Source organism: Rana temporaria, chromosome 2 (assembly GCF_905171775.1).
Source record: "Rana temporaria chromosome 2, aRanTem1.1, whole genome shotgun sequence".
Classification (NCBI taxonomy): domain Eukaryota; kingdom Metazoa; phylum Chordata; class Amphibia; order Anura; family Ranidae; genus Rana; species Rana temporaria.
In genome coordinates, this window is record NC_053490.1 from 391,882,259 (window position 1) to 391,909,404 (window position 27,146).

At 40.7% G+C, this 27,146-nt stretch overlaps 1 protein-coding gene across 1 annotated transcript in view; it reads right to left on the reverse strand.

Moving 5' to 3' along the window:
• The window catches only part of LOC120927386 (uromodulin-like 1), a 40,108-nt gene continuing 12,962 nt past the window's right edge, over positions 1-27,146 (reverse strand). The window contains exons 3-10 of the mRNA XM_040338024.1: positions 24,800-24,871; positions 20,283-20,500; positions 14,434-14,588; positions 11,691-11,939; positions 8,701-8,857; positions 5,788-5,872; positions 3,449-3,478; positions 1-313 (exon numbers count right to left, since the gene is read on the reverse strand). Coding sequence (XP_040193958.1) covers positions 249-313; positions 3,449-3,478; positions 5,788-5,872; positions 8,701-8,857; positions 11,691-11,939; positions 14,434-14,588; positions 20,283-20,500; positions 24,800-24,871 — 1,031 coding nt within the window. The 3' untranslated portion in view covers positions 1-248. The remainder of the gene's footprint in view (positions 314-3,448; positions 3,479-5,787; positions 5,873-8,700; positions 8,858-11,690; positions 11,940-14,433; positions 14,589-20,282; positions 20,501-24,799; positions 24,872-27,146) is intronic.

The following is a 27,146-nucleotide window of genomic DNA, read 5'->3' on the forward strand; positions in this document are numbered from 1 at the left end:
TGCTACATCCACCAAGGTAAGTATGATTCTTGGAAAAAAAAAAAAGCAAACCATACTTCTCTTTTAAAGAGGAACCAGTGTGGTGCATCAAAAGGCTGACATGATAGCACACCTATTTCCACCAGTATTTGTTCTGACATTGGAAGCAGGCAATTAGGATTAGGCCTTATATCAATAAACAGAAGATGCTGTTTCTTCATCCTTGTATTCAGCTCCTTTTATCCATGTGGGTGTGTAAAATACAGACTTTATATTAACTTCACAAAGAGAAGTAATGAGATGAGCAACATTGATGTCGATGTCTTGGAGAAACCTACAGAAGAACACAAAAGTAATTAGTTGTTTTCATTTGAACCTCTAATGGTTTGAAGTCAATTTAGGTAGGAATTAAGAGGGGGGATGGACAAGTCACTTTTTTAAATTATTAAATTGTATGTGTAAATTTAAAGTAGAACTATAATATAAACAAAAATTAAATTTTGTATAGAGCAAGGGAGGATTATTACCCCATCAGATTTTTTTTCACCGTCTGTGTCCCATTGTGGAAACTGTCTCTTAGCCAATTAGAAAGTAAGAGGATAAGGCCTGCAAATTAAAGGGATTCCCAGGTCACCAAAACTAGTGTCCCCATTGGAACGTTTCCCCTCTATTGCTTTTCTGGGGGCAACTTTTCACCTTTAATGATAGACAAATATTTTTTTTTTAAAAGCCAGCAGCTGCAAATACTGGACACTTATCAGTCCAGCAGGCCCGCAATGTCAGCAGACGAGGCTGAGCAACCGCTCGGTCCTCGGATGCTGCCACTGTCATGCTCATTGAGGGAATCAGGAAGTGAAGCCTTGTGGGTGCAAATACCTGTCTTAGGTATCTGCACCCCCCTCCCCTGAAGGGTGCCAAATGTGTCACCGGAGGGGAGGAGGGTTCCGAAAAGCGGAAGTTCAATTTTTGGGTGGAACTCCACTTTAAAACAGGGACACAGACAGCAATAAAAACTGACAGGGGTTCTAATCCTTCTCCACTCTATCCAAAACAAAAAAAATAAAAAGTTTTGCCTTTAGTTATACTATACTACTATTATAAGGGGTAGATTCACAAAGGAGATACGACGGCGTATCTCCAGATACGCCGTCGTATCTCTGAGTCTGGCCGGTCGTATCTATGCGCCTGATTCATAGAATCAGTTACGCATATATTTCTATTAGATCCAACCGGCGTAAGTCTCTTACGCCGTCGGATCTTAACTGCATATTTACGCTGGCCGCTAGGGGCGTGTACGCTGATTTATGCCTAGAATATGTAAATCAGCTAGATACGCGAATTCATGAACGTACGCCCGGCCGACACAGTACAGTTACGCCGTTTACGTTAGGCTTTTCCCGGCGTAAAGTTACCCCTGCTATATGAGGCGTATATGCGGCGTACCAATGATAAGTATGGCCGTCGTTCCCACAACGAAATTTGAAAAATTTACGTTGTTTGCGTAAGTCGTCCGTGAATGGGGCTGGACGTCATTTACGTTCACGTCGAAACCAATATGTCCTTGCGGCGTACTTTGGAGCAATGCACACTGGGAAATTCCACGGACGGCGCATGCGCCGTTCGTGAAAAACGTCAATCACGTCGGGTCATGGTTAATTTACATAACACACGCCCACCTCTTCACAATTTGAATTAGGCGGGCTTACGCCGGCCTATTTACGCTACGCCGCCGCAACTTTCTTTTGAGAATACGGCACTTGCCTGTAAAAGTTGCGAAGGCGTAACGTAAATAGGATACGTTACGCCCGCACAAACATACGCCATTCTATGTGAATCTACCCCAAAGTCTATATGGTACATTTCCACACATGTCCTCGGTGGTATTTTAAATAGACTCTGTTGTGAAAGATCAAAAAAGAACCCATTTGCTGGTATAATGTACAAGCATTTAGAAGCTTCCACACACCTTCAACAGCCTCTAAAACTCTCCTTGCTAAATTTTTGCTATTTTTTTTAGCAGTTGTGGCTGTCAAAATGCAGCCGTTTCTGTATGAAATGGCATTTTCAGATAGTCTGCAAGTGTCATTTAGTAATAGTATTTGTTACATGGTCTTTGTTATTTCATTCATATCTAGTTCAAAGGAATGACCTTTGATCTGCATATGCCATCAGTTTAAGAAACCTTACAAGTTAAAAAACAAAACATTTTTAAATTTAACCCACTAAAACTCTTAGATAATTTCTAACTATAGTTAACCCCCTCCTCCATTTTTTCTGTCACCATTATTTTTCTGCAGATTTTTCGATTATATTTGAAACATTTTATTATCAGTATTTATACTTTTGTTTTCATATGTTGTGGTTTTTTTTTCAGTGATGCATAAATGTTCCATAGTTTGTACCAGAAACAACATCTTATGCCGCGTACACACGACCGTTTTTCATGACGAGAAAAATTCAATTTTTTAAATTGGTCATTAAAAACAACCGTGTAGGCTCCAGAGCATTTTTCTCGCGTGAAAAATGGGCATTCAAATTTTAGAACATGCTCTAATTTTTCTTGTCGTTGTCGTTTTTCACGTCATGAAAAATGGTCGTGTGTAGGCTTTAACGACGGGAAAAAAACAGGCATGCTCAGAAGCAAGTTACGAGACGGGAGCACTCGGTCTGGTAAAACTAGCATTTGTAATGGAGATAACACATTCGTCACGCTGTAACAGACTGAAAAGCACGAAGACTGAAAAGGGCAAATTGTCTTTCACCAAACTTTTACTAACACGAAATTAGCAAAAGCAGCCCAAAGAGTGGTGCCATCCGATTGGAACTTCCCCTTTATAGTGCTGTTGTACCTCACCGCGTTTTGCTCGAGAATTTTTTTTTCACGATTGTGTGTATACAAGGCAGGCTTGACAAGAATTACGTTGAGAAAAATATTGTTTTTTCCATGACATTAAAAATGGTCGTATGAAAACAGTGATTATTTTAACACTTACACTAGTAATGATATAAAAACAAAATAAAGTATTGCCTTTTGCATTTTTTTCGGCAGGAAAAAAAACTTTTTCCCGACGTGATTCCTTTCCAGCCTGACTTGCATACACACGTTCATGCAAAAAAACGTCCGACCAAAGCCCGGTGACGTACAATACGTACGATGGGACTATAAAGGGGAAGTTCCTTTCAAATGGCCCACCCTTTAGACTGCTTTTGGGCTGCATACTTGATTCTGAGCATGCATGTTTTTTCCATCGGAAATTCTGATCGTGTGTACGGGGCATAAGAGGGGATTTGCCCCACTTTGGAGAAATCTCTTCTCACTTCCTATTGTGTCTACAGGACACCAAGTGAAGGTAAATCTCCTCAAGGGGACATCAACAACGAAAAAAAAATCTTTGACTTTAGATATTCTTTATTTGCCCTGCTATGTGAGAGATATGTGTAAATGACAGAAAAATCTAAATATACTTACGGTCAGTGGCTCCAGAAGTGTAATCGTTTGCTTTGAATATAAAACAGAAAGAATTTTTTTTTACGGGGAGCAGATTAAAATGTTATGCTATTCAAACATAACAAAAAATATATATTTAAGAAAGGGATGCATAACAAACTATATTATCTACCTAAATAGATTTTATGCACAACTTTTCATTATTGCCCATTCATAAATCTTTTAATTTAATCAATGGGCTGCCCTTAAAAATAATGGAAGGCAGTAATGTGTCGGTTCACAGGCAAACAGTTTTGCATTTAACAATAAAAAAAAATACCAGGTTCTTAGGTTTAATAAATGATGCAAAATTTTACATACTATTTTGCCAATAACCTGGCTGGTTGCTTTCAGCAATAACCAACTTTCTTTAATCCAACAGGCTCTTTCTCTTTAATCCAACAGGCTCAATTCACAAAGCTAACATATCAATACCAAGCTCCCTATTTCCAAAAATGTCAGTTATTGTTTGCAGAGTTCAATGAAATTCAAAAATTACATTTACAAGGCTGAAAAAAAAAGATCCTTATGATTATATTACCTACTTGTCGTCCTGTGATCGCCCCACTCTTTAAACATAGTATCCTCCGGACACTGCTGATCACAGATTGAGGTAAAGAACCAATCAGCGGCTCTTTACCATGTGATCAATCACAGCTGATCACGGAGGTAAACAGATGCCAGTTACCCGGTTACTCCTTTTCCTCATGCTAACAGCAGAGAGCCAATAACCGGCTTCTCTAAAAGAAGCAACTACACCGATAATCAGGCCACAGTGCAGTCCCACCAGTGCTTCCAATCTTTGCCCACCAGTGCTTCCAATCTGTGCCTACAAGTGTTGCCAATCAGTGCCCATTAGCGTCTCCTCATCAGTGTCACCTATCAGTGATGCATACCTGTGCCCATCAGTACTACCCTTATTACCATATTTTTATATCTAAATTTGTGACGAAAATAGCGGCCGCCACCCCCCATTAATTTTTTTTTACATAAAAAAGTCTGGTAGCAACAGCCATACCAATCCCCCCCCCCCGCTTATTAACACAGTTTTTGTACATGAAAAGTCTGGTGGTAACCCCAAGGCCCTCCCCCCATTGGAGTGACAAGCTTTTTGGCCACAACCATAGACGCTACATTTGGAGAAGAGTCAACAAAGCCTATGATAAAAGGTACAGAGGTGGATTGCTCATGTTTTGGGGGGTGTGGGAGCTACAATGGGACAGGAAATTTGGTGAAAATTGATGGCAAGATGAATGCAGTATGTTTTAAAAAATACTTGAGGAACAATTGCATTCATCAGCCATGAAGCTGCACATGGGACGTACTTAGACATTCTAACATGACAATGATCCAAAACAAAAGGCCAAGTCGAACTGTCATTGGCTACAGCAGAATTAAGTGAAGGTTCTGGAGTGGCCATCTCAGTCTCCTGACCTCCAATATTATTGAGCCACTCTGGAGAGATCTCAAACGCGCAGTTCATGCAAGGCAGCCCAAGAATTTACAGGAACTGGAGGCTTTTTTCCAAGAGGAATGGGCAGCTTTACCATCTGAGAAGATAAAGAGCATCATCCACAAATACCACAAAATACTTTTTTTCACCTTAATGCATCCTATGCATCCTAAGTATTAAGGTGAAAAAAAAACTAGCAATGACGGCCCCCCCAGCCGCCCTTTTTACTTACATGAGCCTCAAATCTGCTGTGCCTGAGCCTCGAATCTGCTGTACATCCTCTTCTCCTCAGAGTCTGGCCGTCAATTGGCTAGATTTGCTAGATTGATAGCAGCGCAGCCATTGGCTCGCGCTGCTGTTAATCGCATGCAATGATGTGGAACACCGGGGGTGGGGCCGTGTGATACAGTCAGCGGCTATAGCCGCCGGCTGTATCATGGGAGCGCGCCCGCCCGCTTATCATGAAGGGGGTTTAGCTGATGAGGGGAGGAGCCGATACAGACACCGAGGGACCCCAGAAGACCAGGATCTGGGCCACTTTGTGCAAAATGAGCTGCACAGTGGAGGCAAGTATAACATGTTTGTTATTTTTTTTTAAACAGGACCCTTTAGTGTCCCTTTAAGAACTGGGGTATGTAAACTTTTAAGGAGGGTCATTTGGGTAGTTTCTGTGCCACCGTCTATAACTCTTCAGTTTTAGGTGGGCAACATATAAGCAAATAAAAGCATTATTATGTTTTATTGGCATTTATTTTATGTGACTGATAGTACAGATTTACAACTTTTCAGAAAATATATAATTCAGCAGGACTTATGGCCTTATTTGTCTGGAAACATATGTATGTTTTCAGCACAGGGATTTACTTACAGGTAAATACATCCATTTCCATTACTGCTACGTTCTGTGATGAGGAGGTGTCACCTGATTTAGCAATCCGGGCTCCATTGCATTGCTGTGTAAAATAAAATTCACAATTAGAATATTCTGGGTGGTTTTACAGATAGAATAAGTCATATATTTTAGCTTTACGCAGTTTTTTTTATTCATCAGTCTGAATATATGTGATCACTTTGATTGGTAAAATTAGTATAAAAGGTTCACAGCTTGTGAATGTGGGTAACACGTTTGTGTGGCAGTTTCTTCTACTGATTAGGGCTGGGTTCACACTGTTCCGAATTGGATGCGGATTTCCCGGCATCCAATTTGCATAGCAGGAGATTGTGACCGGCTCTCTATGGAGCTGGTTCACACATCTCCGCAGCGGCTCCAGTGTGAATTGCACAGGAGTCCTGTGTGTCTTCTGGTCTGTTTCAGGTCCAAATTCAGCCATGCTGCAGTGTGAACCTAGCCTTTAACTGGGAAATCAAAGATGTAAAATAGTCAGCGACTGCAGATAATCAGTGGGTGCTAGCTTTTAGAACATGGCTGTCTTAATAGAATCATTAGCCCCTGGGCAAAGTAATGTACTGGGGCTTCTACCCACCCTCTCCAATTTTCGCACCTACTCTCAAGAATTAATAGAATAAGTAATTAAACATATATCTATTAGTACTTTCAAGCAGGGCACAGTACAGGAGATCAACATGGCACAGTACAAGGTGGTCAGCAGGGCACAGTACAGGGGAGCAGAAGCGCACAGTACAGGGGGTCGGTTAGGTACAGCATGGGCTCAAAAATCTGCCTGTGTGGGTAGGATGCGTACTGCTCCAATTCCTGCAGGCCCTTATCTCCTGTCCAGCTCATGTGATGTAAGCTCCTAAAATGGACAGGAGAGAAGGGCCAGTGGGGATCGGAGCAGTACACATTATGCCCACACAAACAGTAAAATGTTCTGCATCGGTAGATTCTTTCTAAACCAATGCAGAGTGCCAGAGGCTGCTTGGGGAAGATAGAAGGTTTCATTTTGGATTGTAGAGTTAGCCCACTGCAGGTTGCTGTTGTCCCTGTGGCCCAGAATTCGTGACTCTGCCCGAAACAAGGCCATTTTGGGACAGCTTAGTAAAAAGTCATGACTGTCCCGGCAAAGTACGCATATGTAATGCAAGATTAACATGGGGCTCCTGGGCACCGCCCAGGGTTGCCAATGCATTAAGATGTCCCTGTGTCAGAATACAATAGCAGGTAAGGGGGGGTTTGCCCATCCAAGGTGTTTAGTATGGATGGGGGATCTATGGATTTCTCTTGTTTAGACCACTGGATTGAACCAAATAAATCTTTATGTTCATGGCACACTTCTGAGAGTTGGTTATTTGACTACAGCAATGAATGATACTGGGGTCAACAGTTCTCTTCTCCTTTTTAGCAGATTATGTATAGCATTCAGGACGCAATCTCACAATTTAGAACAAAGTTATATAAGATACATGTGTTAAATAGTGGCTTATAGAATGAAGAGATGGACATTTGTCCCTAGATGTCATACTCAGTAGAATGGATTATACCCATAGGTGTGAACCAACTTTTCACATTTTGTATTAGCATACTATTTACATTGGGTACCCCATTTGACTTACCAAACATTACATGGACTACATTATAGGAGTAGGCAACCTTGACACTCCAGATGTGGTGGAACTTCACATCTCCTCGTGCCCAAAGTCCTGCAATGCCTCATGGGACTTTAAGCCCCACAACAGCAGAAGTGCCGAAGGTTGCGTCTATCCCTGCCATATTGTATCTATACACTTACACACCACTGATGCCCATCTAAAATTATATATATATATATATATATATATATATATATATATATATATGCGTCACAGAGACAGGAATTGAAGGGGCATATCTCTATTGGGGTTTCAGACAGAAGTAAAAACCTTAGGTGAGCAGCTGAGTCCTTTGTTCCCCAATTTATCTTTTGCAATTGTTGTCTAATATTTAACTGTTTGACGCCTTGTCATTTTAATTGTAGACCTTCTTCTGATGAAGCGGCTGAAGCCGCGAAACTAGTAAAGATGTTCGATATGACTTTCAACCCACTGTTCTTCTCCCCCTCCTGGGGACTACTACACTGGTGTTATGTTGGTTGTTTCGTTTTTTAATTCTGTACCCCCCCTATTGTGTCTTTATTGATACTGTATTCAATAAAAAAAATTTTTATTATTTACCTGTTCTTTTTTAAATTTTATACCTATGTTACTAGTACCGTGATAGTCCAACCATGGCCCCAATTCCCCCCTATTTTGCTCTTTGGTTTGGGGACCTTAGACCAATATTTATATATTTTAACTTTAAATATTAAACAAAATAAAAACATTTGAATGCGGATAGGCTTTTAGCCACATTTATATTTTGCCAGGACACTGAGCCTGCTGAAGCATTTTTCTGTATGCAAATCAAAAAGGACTAATATGGTAAAAAAAACAAAAAAAAAACAGGTTAAATCTGAAAGTGTTTTTTTTTTCACTAATACATTTCCTTTATACTGGCTTTTTAAAATAACAAAAGCTATAATAAATATGTAGAATGAAAGGCTTAGTGTAGTAAATATTTTAGGTCTAAATATCATACTATGAAGAGGGACGATTGAGGAGAAAAGAGACAGAGGGATTTGGTTCCAAACGATCGTCCCTGCAAATGATGGACAGTTAGGAGCTAGGATCTAGCATTTTCAGGAAGAGGTCAGCTGTTGCTGCCGCCATATTTTCTTAATACAGGTTTTCTAAGGACTTGTGGAAATGGTCAACTTATAAATACAAGGAACTAACATACAAACAGTAAGTGACATTCTAACATATAGTGCAACTGCAAATGAAAGCTGAACATGGAAAGACTTACTGGCAAACATACTGTGCTACAGATTGTAACTCTTGCAGATAGGTAGACATAATCATTGTTTGCAATCTTGAAAACTTTCAGTTTAAATCGTGCTTCACTGCCATTTCCATTCTGAATTACACTGATTAAATCGGTTCCAAAAGAGGGATCTGGACAGCTAAAAGCAATTGACAAAAACATAGTAAATTAGACTAATTATTGTTGCATCAGAAAAGCATGCAATATTTTGTTTTCCTAAATTTAGAAAAATCTGACTTAGTAAGGATTAGTATACATACTTCAAAAGAAATCAGTACCTAATGCTTTGCACTACCCTGAAGAGTGCTAACAATTTATTCAGTAGAAGATTTCAAATACAGATCTTGCAAATGTTTTGAGTATAGCCTCACATAGAGCAATATAATAAAATACCATCATCCAGATTAGTATTGGCATAGTATATATAGTATTAGCATTTACCATATGCCTTAAAGCCAGTTCACACAGGGGCGACACGACTCTGGCCGTGACTTTCTGAGGCGGCCTGAAAACGACCTGAGTGCGCACCACAGCGCGACATGGGGTGACTTACAAGGCGACTTCAAGTCGCCTCCAGGACAGGAGGCTTTCCAGTGGCCAATCAAACAAGAATCAGCTCTGTGGGAGGGAGGGGTTTGCCTTAAACATGTATGTTCTCTTCCTGTATTGTTGCTTCTGTTAAGACAGTGATCTGACTTCTGAGGCGACTTCCATTGAAATCAATGGGTACAAGTCGCCTAGAAGTCGGATTGAAGTAGTACAGGAACCTTTTCTGAAGACGGAGCGACTTCAGTAATGTACATTAAGAGCCGGTTCACACTGGGGCGGCACGACTTTGGGGGCGAATCGGCAAGGCATCCTGAAGACGACTTCAGAGGCGACTTGCAAAATTACTTCTGTATAGAAGTCAATGCAAGTCGCCCCGAGTTGCCCCCGAAGTCATACAAGAACCTTTTTCTAAGTCGGAGCGACTTGCGTTGCTCCTATTAGAACGGTTCTATTGAATAGAATGGGACGCGACTTGTCAGGCGGCTGAGTCGCCTGACGAGTCGCCCCAGTGTGAACCGGCTCTAAGACAGCTCCATTCAATTCAATTGCTTTTCTCAACAGCGCGACTTGGGGTGACTTGGGGCGACTTCAAGTCGGATCCCAAGTCGCCCCTGTGTGAACTGGCTCCTACTGTACTATTGTTTTATAGACAACTCCTTCTGAGGAAGCGGTCCGATACCGCAAAACTAGTTGAGGAAAGACCAGTCTATACGCCACTTCAACAGTTATCTCACAGGGGAACCCGTCAGTAATTGTCTGTGGTTGATATTTTATTGATTTTTGTATGTCATTTTATATGTATTAAACAGTATATTTTACATAAAAATACGTTGTTGTGTATCAGTACCGAGATAGTCCATTACAACCCTTTGGGTGGGTATGTGCATACGGTCAGCTTCAGCAACTGCCCTTATACTCCCAAATACAGATCTTGGGTGTACTCAGGTGTATAAATCCTGGTCACTACACATATACAATATATATGGCCCAAATTTTTACTACATTTTTGCAGTTTTGCACAAAGTGTGAAGAAATCAGATTGTCTGTTAGACTTTAAGGACTGTCTGTGTTCCAGCATTCCTTGTTCTACATGACACCCGTCACGTCACTTATACAGGAAGTGGAGGGAAAGATCCTAATCTTTCCTGTTTGTTCTAGAAAAAAAAATATTTCTGTCTGTGTCCCCATCATGGAGATTTCCCCTCACTTCCTGTTCTATCTGACAGGCTTCAAATATGAAGTTGGGGCAAATCACTGAAACAGGGAAACAGACAGCAATTTAAAAACTGACAATGGTTCCGACTCTTCCCCACGATATTCAAAACTTATCACAAATTTGGCTGGGGCAAGGCCTTACTTGCGATGATGATAATAATTACAGTTGAAGAGTAATCAGAATAATCTTATTTAAAGATGAGCTTCAGTCTCCCCTAAAAAAAGTTTAAGCCAGCAGCTTCGAATACTGTAGCTACTGACTTTCAATATAAGGACACTTACCTGTCCAAGGATCCAGCGCTGCCTCACTCAAGCCAATTATCCAATGGGCTTTAGGTCCCTAGTGCTGGCCTCTTAACTAGGGGAAACTGGCTGAGAAGCTCTGTGGGTTCACAGCCCGCTTCCTACTGCAGATGTGTGATCCGCCCTGCGCTTTGTGAATGATGCAGAGTCTTCTGGGACCTGTGACATACCCCAGGAGGCTGCAGGCATATGGGGGGTGAACTTACGCTCGGATTGCCTAGTCGATCCAGACAGAAATTGGATTGCGTTCCTATCGAAAACCCCCCTCCAGAAAAAAGTTCCAGATGTTAACAAGGAGTGGGGAGAAGGAAAACAAGCAGGACTTCCCCTTTTGGATGAACATTTTCAAACAAGACTCTGTGTTAATATTTTCATTGTTCCTTATTACAAATGCATGTTTCATTCAAGCAATGTAATTGTTATATGTTAAACCACTTTCCTATTCTCTGTTATATCTTCATTGAAGTGTTTGTATTCTGAAATAAATTTTTCGATGTACTTGGTATTAGGTCTCACGGTATACAATTTTATGTATTACAGTTGAAGCAGCGCACGCAACAAGGACACCCCTCCACCACCATAGCGATTGGCTAGAAAAGGTTTAAAGTTAGAGCCCACCACAAGTTTGTAACAAGTCCAGTAAAAATTTGATAAACTTCAAAGTTCAAAAAATAAAGCCAATGCATTTTAGGGGCTCATACTTCCCCTTCATCAGGGCTGGAAAACCAAAAAATTATAAAATCATAAAAAAAACATTTTTTTTTTATTTGTGAATACATGACCAATTATGAAAAATCTGGTGTATTGTAAAATCATGTATGCTGACTACAGGTCAAGCATAATTTTAGCTACCTAGAGTTAGAATAAAATCATTGTAACAAAAAAATTATAGAATATCAGCATACCCATCTGGTCCTTTAGTCAGGTTATATACGTCTCCACTGTTTTCTAGTGTAGAGGCTTGTATACTTATCACTTTAATTGAGAATGTGCTTGCTTGCAAACTTGGTATATTAAATCCCACATAAACATAACTGTCAATTGACAGATCTGAATTTGCGTCCGTAATTTGTTCTGTAAATGTGTCATCTTTGTATAGAGCCATAAGTACAGTTACAGCACCGAACACCCCAGGTATAGTTAATTGTGCAGTCCTGAAAAATATAGACATAAAAGACAGAGCGGAAGTCATTAAACAGCACTGCAATTTATTTTTTATACATATGTAAATACATACATAGTAGATAACAGCTCATTATGCAATTAAAATACAGTAACAAGAAATATTTCAAGAAAAATACCAGGTAGGGGTATTTTTTTCATAGTTACTTTGATCATTGATCCAGATTGGACTATTGTAACTTGTGTGTGTGTGTGTTTTTTTTTCTATGTTGGTTAAACTGGATGGACTTTTGCCTTTTTTCAACCAGATTAACTATGTACCTATGTATATATGCATATGCCATACCTGTGGCATCACTCAAGAACAACCATTCTCAAGGTCTCCATGGAACTTTAATGCCTCGTACACACGACCGAGAATCTCGTCGTAAACGAAACGTTATTTTCCTCGACCAGATTCTTGTCAAGCTTTCCTTGCATACACACTGTTGAGACAAAATCTTGTTGTTCTCAAACGCGGTGACGTACAACACGTACGACGGCACTATAAAGGGAAAGTTCTATTCCACTGGCGCCACCCTTGGGGCTGCTTTTGCTAATCTCATGTTACTGCGTGTTAAGTAAAAGTTAGGTGAGAGACGATTCATGCTTTTCAGTCTGTTACAGCGTGACGAATGTGCTATCTCCATTACGAATGCTACTTTTATCGAAGGTGCGCTCCCGTCTCATACTTTATTCTGAGCATGCGCGAGTTTTTAAGCATTCACACAAACGTGTTTCTCGTCGTAAACCAGCCCGACGAGAACCACAACGAGAAAATTGAGACTCCCGACGAGAAAAAAGAGAGCATGTTCTCTTTTTTTCTCGTCGAGATCTACGACATTTTTTCCCGACGAAAAACATACACACGACAGTTTTTCTCGGCAAAAAAGCTCTACCAGCATTTTTCTTGATGGTTTTTGCTGAGGAAAATGGGTGTGTGTACGAGGCATAAGGTTCTTCAAGAGGTTGCTAGGTTCGTTGAGCTGTGGCTAATTGACCACCATTTGATGGTGCCTGCATAGCTCTGAGGCCAATGCCAAACAGTAGAGCCAGCTGCATAACACAAGAAATCTTTTTAGCTGTCTATACGGGTGTTGTTTTGACCACTTCTATAAGGGTGCCTGCCTTTTCTCTAACCATCAGTGTAAGGGCCATTTTTAGCCCACGTGAATTGGTTTGAGCAGGGCTTCCATAAGAGTAAAAAGGTTGATACAAGCTGATCTAGAAATTGTAACTCCAGTGATCTCCATGAGCTTACAGGTCTTGTGCTAAGCTGCTACTCTGCTGCATTGTGAACAAAGGAGGTCACCTGCCCACCTCTCCACCTTGTCCAATCAAGAAATGCTTTGCATATATATTGAGAAGAGGCAAAGGGATCTCTGAATGGCACCCATGGTAAGGGGCTGACCTCCTGTGTTCACAATAGAGCAAATCAGCTGCTCAGCCTGGGACCCAAGAGCTAGTGGAGAACACTGGAGTAGCTGTGTCTGTTTGCGATCCTTTGTTACAAAAACCCTGCTGGGTATTCTTGCTTTGCTGGCATTCCAGGCTACCCAGATCCATATGTCTTCAGTATAACCAGGTCTCAACAGTCCAGAAAAATCTGATATTAAAAACATGACTTCCAACACACTGATTTCCAGCTTCAAGGGGCATCCCACTGGCATGGTTTATGCATTGTTACATTGGTCCAAGCTGTAAAAAATACTGATATCTGGAATACTTCTTTAAAAAATTGGATTGGATTATACCATATGTTTTATCGCTAGTAAAGAATATGGACAAAGATAAGTAAGATATTGCTTAGAATAAACACTAAATTGTGTTTATTTTGTGCAGTGGCCATAATCTGGTACTTTATTTTATGTAAAAAAAAAATTACAACATTACGACCACTAGATGGAGCTGAAAATCATAGGAGATAATAGTATTACAAACAATACAGCCGTCGTGTTGCTCATGCTAATACATTAGACATCAGCCGACTGTATCTCTGGCCATAATGTAATTGATAACCCATACCTCCCAGCTTGTTGAGATTTAGCAGAAAGAAGCAAAGGAAAGACTGGTTAAGCCCATGTGTTTTTGTTTTTTCTCCACTACTTTTCTTTTATACTACTCTTTCAAGGAAACAAATTCAATAATGTAGAGTCTCGTATAAGCTTTAGTACAGTATAACATTTTTATAATAATTAAATAACACAGGGGTCTATATATCGGACCAAAAAAGAGGAAAAACTGAATAAGAAAGAGGGACTGAAAGATTTGGTTCCAAAGGAGGGAAAATCCCTTCAATGAGGGACAGTTAGTAGTTATGACAGCAGTCTCAAAGTGTTCTTATATTTGATTATGCAAAACTATGACCATTACATTTTATTTCCTGCCAATAGAGCTACTCCAGATTTGGTTTATTGAACATACTCTGATTGTATACACACCATTATCTTAAGATAACTGTAACAACAACATGTGGATAATACTCACGTGAGTTTTGGCTTGAGGGTGGTATTTAGAGTAATGGTATAATTCAAGGGAAATGTGCAGCTAACAGTCACAGAAACATTGTTTCTAGTTATTATATGTGATGATGTTGTGTAAATCTTCAGTACATTGGAAAAAGTCACATAACTTTCATTAATCTGTAAAAAGAGAAGTATTTAAATTTGTTAAACATTTGCATCACCATACTTTCTGAACAATTTAATGACTGTATGCAAATGACTGGGTAAGGCTTTCAGCAGATGGTATGTACATTGTAAAGAAATATTAAACCCAAAAGCAAACATTTTTTATATTGCCGCTTAACATAGATGGAAGGATTAGTAAGCTGAAATTTGTAAAATTTTTGGGTTTAATATCACTTTAATTGTATTTATTCTATAAAAGAAAGGTGATGGAAAAGTAGGTTTCTCCTGTAATGTCATAGCATAATGTGTAAAGGATTAGGTTAGTGTTAGGGTTACTTTAACCAATTCTTGACTGTGTGAGACATATATGCAGGAGCAGGATATGTGGGCTTTAATGCACATATTGTCAGGAGCCATAAACTAGGCATAGACAGAAAGTGCAGTTGCAATCACACCTTTAATGTAATGGCAAAAATAATACAGTTCAGGAATGTAGTAAAAAACAGAAGCCAGGGTTTGAAATGCCAGAGGGGGTAATCAGACAAGCTGTTGTCAGGAAACCAGAAGTCAGCATAGTCAGGAGCAAAAACCAGGAACAGGAATAGGAAGGGGAGTCAGTCAGGCCAAGTCATACACAGGAACACAGAAAGAAAGCCATTACAGATCATAGACCACGCAAGGGCAAGGAGGAAACTAACTGAACTGCTTAAATAGCAAAAAGGGGCTGGCTGTAGGCTAGGTTAATGAGGCAGGTTAATGGTAACCAGGTGAGTCACTGTGGTAACAAGTAGTTGGTAATTAACTGACAGCTGAACAGCTTCTGAGCACTAAAAGAAAAGAGCTGCTTGATAAGTAGTAGGAGCACAGCCCTAATACATATGCTTCCATGGTAGTCTGAGGTTGTGTGCATGCTCCCAGCACACTGACTGAGTTGTCTCCAACAGCTCTTGGTCACTTCTTCTGATCAGGAGCCAATGGCACAGGCTTCCAATCATATGACTGCTGTAGGAACCAGTCACAGTGATCAAGTGGTTAGGAAGCCATTCCACCTGCCAGCATCAAAGTCCATTCAAAATATCACAGGCAGCTGTTTGGAAGAGCTTAACAATGGACTCTAGGGAAACAGCTAATACAGCTAATACAATAGAAGAAATACATATTTAGGAGCTGTCAGGGGCGGACTGACAACTCATGGGGCCCCCAGGCAATAGAAGATTATGGGGCCCCCGGGCTTACAGATGGCCACCATGCCAGGAGGCAGTGCAGAGGCAGGGCAGCTAAAATCTTTGGATTTTCACATCAAAAGCCTGACATATCAGGGACATATTTAAAAAAACACAGATTTTTACATACTGTTCCTGGTTTTACTGAGCCTGGCAACCCTGATGGGGCCCCCTAGTGGCATGGGGCCCTCGGGCAGTGCCCGAGTGACTCAATGGTCAGTCCGCCCCTGGGAGCTGTTGTACCTGCCAAATGAATGTATATTTCTGTTTATCCAGTCCTAAATTGTATACAGCTTTGCCACACAGCACAGTCCTGTCTGCCAGGGGAATGGATCTGCATTTTCTCTGATACTGCTTTATTTTCAGTTATAGGTTTCATTCCCTCCCCCACCCTGTGATAGGACCGTGAAAGGAGAAGCAGTAGACTGGTGAGCATACCTCGTGTCACTGTGCTCTTTGCTCCTTACAGCATGCTCCTTGCACAGCAGCACATCAGATCACCTATTTCTGCTGCTGCAGTGTGTTGGGCTGCTAACATACCACAACACAGCAAAAACTGGTCTTGCAGTACATTTTTATAGCAATAAAAGGACATCTACTGTACTTTTGTGTTGAGGTGCCATTCACAATGAACTGGACTGCAACACACTGGTTTGTGTTACTTTGCATTATAAGAAATATCCTCCCTGTTTTCTAAATCTGCCAAATAATGTATGAATTCATACAATGACAACCACAGTAAGAAGTCATATTTTTGGCAATTTTCTTCTGATTATGTGATTGGCCCTTTTCCCAGCAGTTTGTCTCTGAACATGACACTGAAAATGACGTGCTTACAGCGGCAGGCCCTCCCTTTGGCATGTGGGAAGTAAAAAGTGAAGAGGTCTTTTTGAAAAGCTGGCACTTCAGTTGAATACACAAACAAATATTCTTTATTCATAAACTTCATAGTGAAACCCTACGCGTTTCGGCCGCTAGGCCTTAATCATGGCTAACTTTGTGAAACAAAAACCCATAATATAGAAAGATATAAAAACCACGTGTAAATCGGGGGGAGGGAAAATTAGAAAACAGAATAAACATTAAAATATGGACTGGGAATACACATGAAAAGGTATATACCACAGGTCAAAAACAGCAATCTACATATAAAGTTAATAAAAAATGTACACAAGTAAGTAGCAATGTAATATTACTGCAAATTTACAATGGGACACTCCACAGACAGACAGAAAAGGAGTGGCTCATTTGAAATATAGGTCAACATTTCAGTGATAGTTGAGATTGTGTGGTGCATGGGTTTGTAGATGATGAATTCTCCAACCCACCCTTTCTAAAAGCCTGTGATATCTGTCCTCCTCTATCTGGTAAAGGCACCTTTTTAATACCACAAAAAAAAAAAAAAAGGCATTTGACCACTGTGAACAGCTCTAAATTTGTGTTTAGACACATTGGCCCGGATTCACAAAGCACTTACGCCAACGTATCTCGAGATACGCCGCGTAAGTCTATCTTTGCGGCGCCGTATCTGTGCGCCTTGCCCACAATCCAAGATACGCCTAAAAATAGGCTTCCTACGACCGCCGTAACTTGCCTATGCCGTCGTATCGTGGGCGCATATTTACACTGGGTGCATTTTCCGCTCCCATTGATTTTCTATGCACATATGCAAATGAGGGAGATACGCTGATTCACGATTGTAGTTGCGCCCGACGCATAATATACGCGGTTTGCGTAAGTCGTACGTCCGGCGTATTCCCCATATAGGAGGCGCAATTAATGCAAAGGTATGGACCAGGGAACACAAGTCGTCTTGCCTTTTGTCGTTTACGTTGTACGTGAATATGACTAGGCGTAGGTTACGTTCACGTCGTAGGCAGTGATTCGACCTATCTTAGGCAGTTGTTTCGACGTGATTCTGAGCATGCGCACTGGGATGCGCCCACGGGACGGCGCATGCGCCGTTCATTTTAAGTACTTCTATGGCGCTTGGCCCATCATTTGCATGGGGTCACGCCTCATTAGCATGGCTCACGCCTACTTCCATCTACGCTGGCTTACGCAGAGGAAACCCAGTGTATCTTTAACAGCGAGTGGGAGCAAGTGCTTTGTGAATCCAGTGCTTGCCTCTGTGCGCCGCGCCGGCGTAGCGTAAAAGAGATACGCTACGGCGGCATAAATATGCGCCGATGTATGTGAATCCGGGCCTTTTGAAATATTTTTTGCATTAGTATTGATGGCATCACAATAGTGTTCCCCTACCCTAGTATGTAGAGGACAATCAGGGTAACCCACATATTCAATATGGCAAATGGTACATTGAATCACATATACAACACAATTAGTACCACTGTTGATATATTGTCTAATGGGAAATTGTTGTCAAGTGAAATTCCTGCTAACCTCTTACTAACTACCTGCATGTGTTGTGACCACAAGTGGTGGAACCCAATATCATGTCATATTGAGATCATGGCTGGAAAAAATACCTGGGGGATAAGAGAGAAGCTAAGGTAGGTGCTCTACAGCTGAAAATACAACAGTCTCTAAATAAAATAGAGTGAAGTTCCCTGAAAGTTCCCTGAAAAAAGTACAGGAAGATTTATTTTAATAGTTTTAACAATCTGAATGTATTTTGCCAAGTAGGTGGTTACAAGGGTAACTCATGCATCTTTTTGATGCTTATAAGCGTTCTTTGAATTAATATTTACCTAAACCTATTGTAACCATCTCTCAATAATTCAGACCTGTGTCTAGAAGAAGCAATATTATAGTCTCTCTGAATGGACCATTTTGGGTATTTTCTTTGTTTCAATCTCATCATAATGTTTTTTACATTCAGAGAGAAGGAACAAGTGTAAAGTACTCTTGTCCCTGTTTGCAGCCTAAGGCCCGGGGGATTCAGGGCAAGGCCCCCTGATTTTAGAGGGCTTGTGTACACCTGTTGCACGTTTTTGTCACCTCTTTATGTGTGTGCACATTTTTTTGAGTGTGTTTCATACGCCATGGGCTTTCAAAAAAGAAATAAAAAATGTACATTCAGAGAGATAATTGGCCTCCGTGAAATCCCCCCCCCGATCCCCTGTTGGAATTGATCTTATGTTGTGCATAAGGTGGCAACTACTGTCTAGTAAGGTAGTGTTACCTTCACAAGGCTTCCAATAGGTTTTAGTAATATTAGGCCCAGTTTCGCAATCACCCTGTAGCGTAACATCCAAAAAAGTGAAAGTGGTCCCACCTAACTCACTGGTGAATTTAAGGTTTAATTTAATATTGTTGGCCTAAGGCAAAAACTGTTGTAAAGTTGCATAAGGGTATCACACCATATGATAAGCAGTTTGTCAAAAAATGGACCATATCAATAAACATTGTCAACAAAGGGGTTGCGTGGAGAAAAGATGAAACGTTCCTCCCACCACCCCATAGATAGGACTAAAAAGCAATAAATCTTTGCAACATTTATTCTTCCACCAGGAAAGTATTATTTTGATCTCATCAAGAGTAATGCCACGTACACACGATCGGTTCATCTGATGAAAACGGTCTGATTGACCGTTTTCATCAGACGAACCGATCGTGTGTGGGCCTCATCGTTTTTTTATCCATCGGTGAAAAAAATAGGAACTTGTTTTAAAATGATCTGATGGTTAAAAAACCGATAGAAAAAAACGATCGTCTGTGGGCACGTCCATCGGTTAAAAATCCACGCATGCTCAGAATCAAGTTGACGCATGCTTGGAAGAATTGAACTTCATTTTTCTCAGCGCGTCGTTGTGTTTTACGTCACCGCGTTCCGACACGATCGTTTTTTTAACTGATGGTGTGTAGGCAAGACTGATGAAAGTCAGCTTCATCGGATATCTGATGAAAAAATCCATCAGACCGATCGATGAACCGATCGGGTGTACAGGGCATTACACTAATGGGTAAAGTTATAAAGGAAGAAATGTGACAACATCAAACATTCACTTTAGGAAAAAACATCCTTGTCATTTTAAACAGGAAGATATATCTGCAGTCAATGTTAGGCAAATGTCACATTTACTGCTTTAGAAATAAAACACCTAAGCAGAAAGATGGCCATTGATGGGTATTTTTTTTCCCGTTCAGCCAGTGGGCAAATTAAGAAAAAAAAAAAAGATTCCTCCATTCACTCAAGCGAGGTGGATGAAGGAATCTTTCCCCTTAAGAACACACTGCTGTCAGAATACATTAATTAGGGGTTTTAACCGATTGGATGCAGATGCTGATCTACAAATTAACGATCGACAACTGCTGAGGGATAGCCACACACTGATTACAATTTGGACAGTCCCTGCATAATGTTGATCAGTCTGTAGCCAGCTTTAGGGTGAGGTTAAAGGTTAGGAATAGCTTACACCAAATTAGAAAATGCTAGTCTTCCAACACCAATATCTAACATAGCATACATTTCTTATTAGTGCTTAATAATGTTAATTCATTTTGTTTGAAATCTACTTACTGTTATATTGTTGCCACATTTCCCAAAAGCCAGAGGATTGTGAAAAGCTAGTTGAGGTTCATTATTCACAGACACATTCAAGTTGTTACATTCACTTCCAGTGTTATTACTCAGTTCCAGATTGTAGATATTAAAATTGTTCTTTTGCAGTTGACACTTAGAAATGTATATGTCCATTTCTCCATTAGAGCACTCAACTGTTACATTTGCAGGGACCACTAAATTATGAAATAAAAAAATATGACAGTGGGGCATTTTAACCATAACATAATAAAAATGACCAAATGCTAGTACGGATATTTACAGTAGCTAAATTAAAGGGGTTGTAAAGGTAATTTTTTTTCCCTAAATAGCTTCCTTTACCTTAGTGCAGTCCTCCTTCACTTACCTCATCCTTCGATTTTGCTTTTAAAAGTCCTTATTTCTTCTGAGAAATCCTCACTTCCTGGTCTTCTGTCTGTAACTGCACACAGTAATGCCAGGCTTTCTCCCTGGTGTGGAGTGTCGTGCTCGCCCCCTCCCTTGAGAGGGGAGGGGGCGAGCAGGAGAGTCAGGATGCCCACTAATATACAGCTCGTACACACGACCGAGGAACTCGATGGGCGAAACACATAGTTTTCCTCATCAAGTTCCTTGTTAGGCTGTCGAGGAACTCGACAAGCCAATTTTCTCCATTCCCATCAAGGAAATAGAGAACATGCTCTCTTTTTGGCTCGTCGAGTTTCTCAACAGTTTCCTCGACGAAAATGTACACACGACCGGTTTCCTCGGCAAAAAAATATCTCCCAGCAAGTTTCTTGCTGGTTTTTGCGTGTGTACGAGGCCTTATCCTAATCTTATATGGATGTTCTTTAAAGCGGTAGTTCACCCTCAGTGTCAACATTGTACCATAAAATCAGGCATTGTAGCACGAGCTACAGTATGCCTGTCTCGAATTTTATATCCCCGTACTCACAGTGTACTGGTACATTATAGATTCCGACTCCCGCGGGGAATGGGCGTGCCTATGGAGAGGGAGGATGATTGACGGCCGGCTCTGGCACGTCACGCTCCCCGAAGACAGCCGGAGTAGGTCTCGGCTCTTCACGGCGCCTGCGCACAGGCTATGCGCAGGCGCCGTGAAGAGCCAAGCCTATTTCGGCTATTTCCGGAGAAGCGTAACGCGCCAGAGCCGGCCGTCAATCACCTTCCGTCTGGATTGGAACGCCCATTCCCCGTGGGCAGTCGGAATCGTCTATGTACGATTACACAGTGAGTACGGGGATAAAAAATTCGAGACAGGCATACTGTAGCTCGCGCTACAATGCCTGACTTTATGCTAGAAGAAAAAAAAAATGTTTTTTCTTGTTTATAGGGTGAACCCCCGCTTTAATATAACAGCAGTATTTAAAGAAGTAAAACCTTGTATTCTGATTAAAACCTTGTATGATTAATACATGTAATAGTAAAACATTGTACAGTAAAACCTTGGTTTGCAAGCATAATTCGTTCCACAAACATGTAATCCAAAGCACTTGTATATCAAAGCATTTTTTTTACAGGGTATAAAAGAGAGGAGAGGCACCTCTAAGTGTAGCAACAAGTTTCTAAATGTTGTACGTTCATTAAATGTAACCATATTGCTGCACGTAGAGGCTCCTCTCTTCTTTTTTATACTCAGTTGTGACATGACGCTACTCTTATATCAAGACATCGCTTGTATATCAAGGCAACATTTATTAAAACATTTTGCTTGTCTTGCAAAACACTCTCAAACCAAGTTACTCTCAAACCAAGATTTTACTGTATATGGATTGCATCTTTTATTTCACAAGCCTTTATATTTATATTCTTCTCCATCTTTGCATACAATACAAAGCTGTGACAAGCTATAACATTATCAAAGGTCTTACTTACATTGGTCAACTTGTGTTTAAAGCATTCCAAAAACCTGTTCTTAAAGCCAGCGCTGGCGTCAGCATAAGGTCACAGGGGTCACAATGGCAACCCCACCAATGCTCCAGGGGGCCCGTGAGGCCTCCCTGTCACATTAGATTTTACAACAGTGGTGTCATTTACTGGAACTGATCCCTGTAATTTTCTCCAGCAGCCGCTGAAAGCCTGCTTGTCCTCCTCTCTATCCTGCCGCCATTCAGTAGCTGCAGAGGAAAATACAGGGGATTGGTTCCAGTATATGCCACCCCCGCTGTCACTCCTGTCAAAGTTCTACTTCCTTCAGCTGCCCAGACCCATTATGTGCTCCCCTGGTCCCGCTTACCCCTTCTCAGTGCTGCCGGCTTCCCCTCTACATACGGCTGCTGTGTAGGATTGTTTCAAGGTGGAGAGCAGGGAAGAGGCTGGTACCACCACCTTTCTTTTCTGAATGAATACAGTGAGTAACTGAACAGGTGTCCTCAATCTCCTTTCTCTGTTTCAAAGTTGAGGCATTGGGGTCTGTGTAGAACCTTGATATTTCACCAAAGCTCTCTTGAGTCCACTGCCAAACTGACACTGTCTACTGCTCTACTGACTAACACAGTCCACTGCCTTACTGACACATCCACTGCCCTACTGACACTGTTCACACACTGCCCTGCTGGCACTGTCCACACACCATCCACTGCCCTACTGTCACTATCCACACACCGTCCACTGCCCAGGCCAAATTTCAGCATGATCCTAAGAGGACATACTATGGTGTCCATCCAGGATGCCAGCACTCCCGCTGGGGTGGCGGGTGTGGGAAGTGCTTAATTTAGATATGTGCATTCCCGTTCGTACGAATGCTATTTTCGTACGAAAATTTTCATTTTCGTACCCGCAGAATAATGTGTACATACGAAAAAATTAAAGCACCAAAATACGAAAACGACGGGATTACGAATGAGCCGCATAACAAACAACCGCAAATACGAACGAACGATCCGACGAAAATACGACAAAACGAAAACGGCAAAAGAACGAAAATGACATCTATAAAAAAAGATTTGCATTCTGTATCCTGTTTGAATCCCCTCTCTGCTCGTATCCTCAGCCGTATGTTCACACGACATCCACAACAAAAGATTTGCATTCTGTATTTTGTTTGAATCCCCTCTCTGTTCGTATCCTCAGCCGTATCTTCACACGACATCCACAACAAAAGATTGCATTCTGTATCCTGTTTGAATCCCCTCTCTGCTCGTATCCTCAGCCGTATGTTCACACGACATCCACAACAAAAGATTGCATTCTGTATCCTGTTTGAATCCCCTCTCTGTTCGTATCCTCAGCCGTATGTTCACACGACATCCACAACAAAAGATTTGCACTCTGTATCTTGTTTGAATCCCCTCTCTGTTCGCACCCTCAGTCGTATGCTCATATGACATCCACAACAAAAGACCTGCACTCTGCATTTTGTTTGAATCCTTTCCCTGTCCGCATCCCCAGTCGCATGCTCACACGACATCCACAACAAAAGACCCGCACCCTGTATTTTGAATTTCTTTTTTTCTGTTCGTATTTTGGATTCAACAGAATGCAAATCTTTTGCCACAGATGTCACACGAACACACGACCGAAAACACCAAAAGAAAAAGGACCCAAAACACAGAATGCAAATCCCTTGCCACAGATGTAATTTTCGTTTTTTTGAATTAGCAGTGAGTGTAGTTAGTAAAGCAGCTTCTCTTTTGTGCTGAGTAGTACAGTAAAGCCAAATAAACTTTTCTGTGGATTTTCATCTGAAGAGAGATCAGTTGGCCAGACTTTTGAACCCAAAAATGGTTTTCTGATGGAGTTTAAAAACTAACAAATTTTCGGAGAACGAACGGAAAACGATCGTTTTTATGTTTGTTGTTAAAAAAGTCTGACCAAGTGTATGGGGCTTAACAATAGTTAATATGGATGAGCCGCGTGTTGAAAGTGCCGAATCCCGCGATATATTTACGAAAGTACAAAATGACGAAAATCCTTTTTCTGTTCGTATCTTCAGTCACATGCCCACATGACATCCACAACAAATTGTCATAGATGTCACACGAACACACGACCGAAAACACGAACAGAAAAAGGAATCCAAAACACAGAATACAAATCATTGACGAAAATTCACGAAAATTATTGTCTAACAAGTAACGAACATGAATTAAACAGAATAACGAACCATCCCGCATGTACGAAAATAAAACGGTAACGAAAATACGAAACGATCGGAATACGAAAAAATCTCGTCGTACGAAAAACGAACGGGAACGAACAGGAAAACGGGCGTCTTACGAAAAATGAACGGAAACAAACCTACAGAACGATACGAAACAAAACAAAAAAATGAAATTGTTTTCTGTGCACATGTCTATTGAGTATTCAAAATGAAAACACAGGTTCATCCTATCTATTGTCACTCACTTACCAAAAAATAGCATAATTTGTAAAAGTGAACAGCCTCTAGTTTTTTGTTAAGTCAACCCCAATGTCCTTACAGAAGGGGCCAATAAAGTAATTAGAAAAGAATTGTAATGAAATGAGGATACGGATGCTATAGGGAAATACTGTACCTGTTATATTATATTTGGATAAGTCACAGTCACAGTTAGAGGGACCACAAGCTATTTCATCTGCGCAGTACACTAGAGAAGACAAGTAAAACAACGAATTGTATTATAATGTTATATACTATAGCTTCTGACTGTTCTGATACATGTACTGTCAATTACAAACAATCATGTTTTACTTACTATTTTACAGGTTGTCTTGGTTTGTTCTTATTGTCTATACAACACAAGTTTTTGTTTTCAATTATTTTATTTTTCTTAAATACCATATTTTTTTTTCATTTAATCAAGATTCTAGCACACTGTGTATCTGTTCCTACTCATTGTACAGAACCCTGATATCCATAAATAACATTACCTTTAAAACAAAATTCCATTTCCTTTCATCCTTACACCCATTCACCCGCAAAAAAACACACCCCTTAAACTTCCTGTTCTCTCCCTTTCCATGTACTCATTTTAAACTTCACCTATCTTTCCCCTTCATATTTTCCCTTCTTTTTCATTTATAAATATTTTTTAATTTTCTTTGAAAGCTGAAATTCATCTAATGTTTGCCATAATTTTGGCATTTGATTATTTATGTGTCATTCTTCTCTTATCTGTCTTTCCATATATTGTATTTAGTTAATCTCACATATCCATTCTACTATTTTTGGGCTTTTATTTTCTCTCCATTTAAGAGCTATTATTGTTCTAGCTGCTGAAAAATATCCTTCTTAATACTCTTTATTGATTCTGGCATCAAAGATAATAATGAGATATCTATGTTTGGGTTCCTTATTATTCCCGATATATCTCAAACTGTTTTACAGAATTTTCTCACCATGTGCCCTTTAAACCAAATGTGTTCCATAGTCCCCCCTTCCACCTTACATCTCCACTGTTTTTTTTATTTAACATTACAGGGCTCCAATACCATCTCATTGCTATTTTATAATTTATTTCTTGATTTATTCGCTATAAATGTTTTGTGAATTATTTCTAATATTTTCTTCCATTCTGTCTCTGATATTGGTTTCCCTATTATTTTTCCCATTTTTTTCTTTCCTGTTAGCTCTCTAAGGGGTCCCAAGGGGAGTAGTAGGCCATATATCTTGGATACACAAGATACACAAAGTTTTTGCTAGAAATAAGTTTAAATCATAGGCTGATAGGTGGCACTGATGATGAGGTACTGATGGACGCTAATTAGCAGCACTGATGAGCACTTATAGGTGGCACTGGTAGGTGGCACTGGTGGGCCCTGCTTAGCAGTACTGATATGCACTGGTAGGTGACACTGGTGGGCACTGGTAGGTGGCACTGGTGGGCACTGCTTAGCAGCAGTGGGTGTGGAGTGTGCAGGGCCAATGTCACATTTACACAAGCCAGTAATCTACTTTTTTTTCTCTTAGGCTGTCATCTAGAGGGAAAAAAAGACAGATTCCCGGCTGTGATGTTGAAACACAAAGTATAGGCAGACAGCAAAGAGCTTGAACAGAAGCCTGGTGTTTATTCAGCAGCATCTATCTTACAACTACCACAGCTCCCCGACCCCAGATCACATGACTAAAACTGTTAATTGTTTCCTAACATGCATAAGGAACTAACAATTAAATTTGAAGTATAACAAAAAGCATGCACATCATTACACCGACTTCTGTGTACATCATGTGATCAGCTGTCATTGGTCGACAGCTGATCATGTGGTAAGGGGCCGGGATCATATGGACTCGCTGATCACAGAGCGTGCCGCCCACACCCCATAGGGGGTGCGCAGGCAGCGCATGCTCGGGAGGACATCCATGTATGTCCTCCCGGCAATTTACCCATGCTGTAGTCATCTTTCGGCTATAACGTGAGCGCAAAGAGGTTAAATTTAATAAAACAGTTACATTTAGGCATGCCATGAATGATATGGCACAGTTGTTTGCGCTCTTAACCGAACTGTCAAGCCATCAAATGGATGGTATCACTACTGATTACATGCAGCACCATGGCAACTGCAGATTCAACAGAGGCTAAGATAGCAGCTTCCTTGGCTGTAAAAGGATAGGATGGTTTAATTCTGCTTTAAGACACACAGGGGGTTATTTACAAAAGGCAAATCCACTTTTCACTACAAGTGCACTGAAAGTGCACTTGGAAGTGCAGTCGCTATAGATCCGAGGGGGACATACAAGGAAAATAAAAAACAGCATTTTAGCTTGCACATGATTGGATGATAAAATCTATAGAGCCTCCCCTAATTTCAGAGCCTCCCCTCAGACCTACAGCGATCTACAGCGACTGTACTTACAAGTGTACTTTCAAGTGCACTTACAGTGCACTTGTAGTGCAAAGTGGATTTGCCTTTTGTAAATAACCC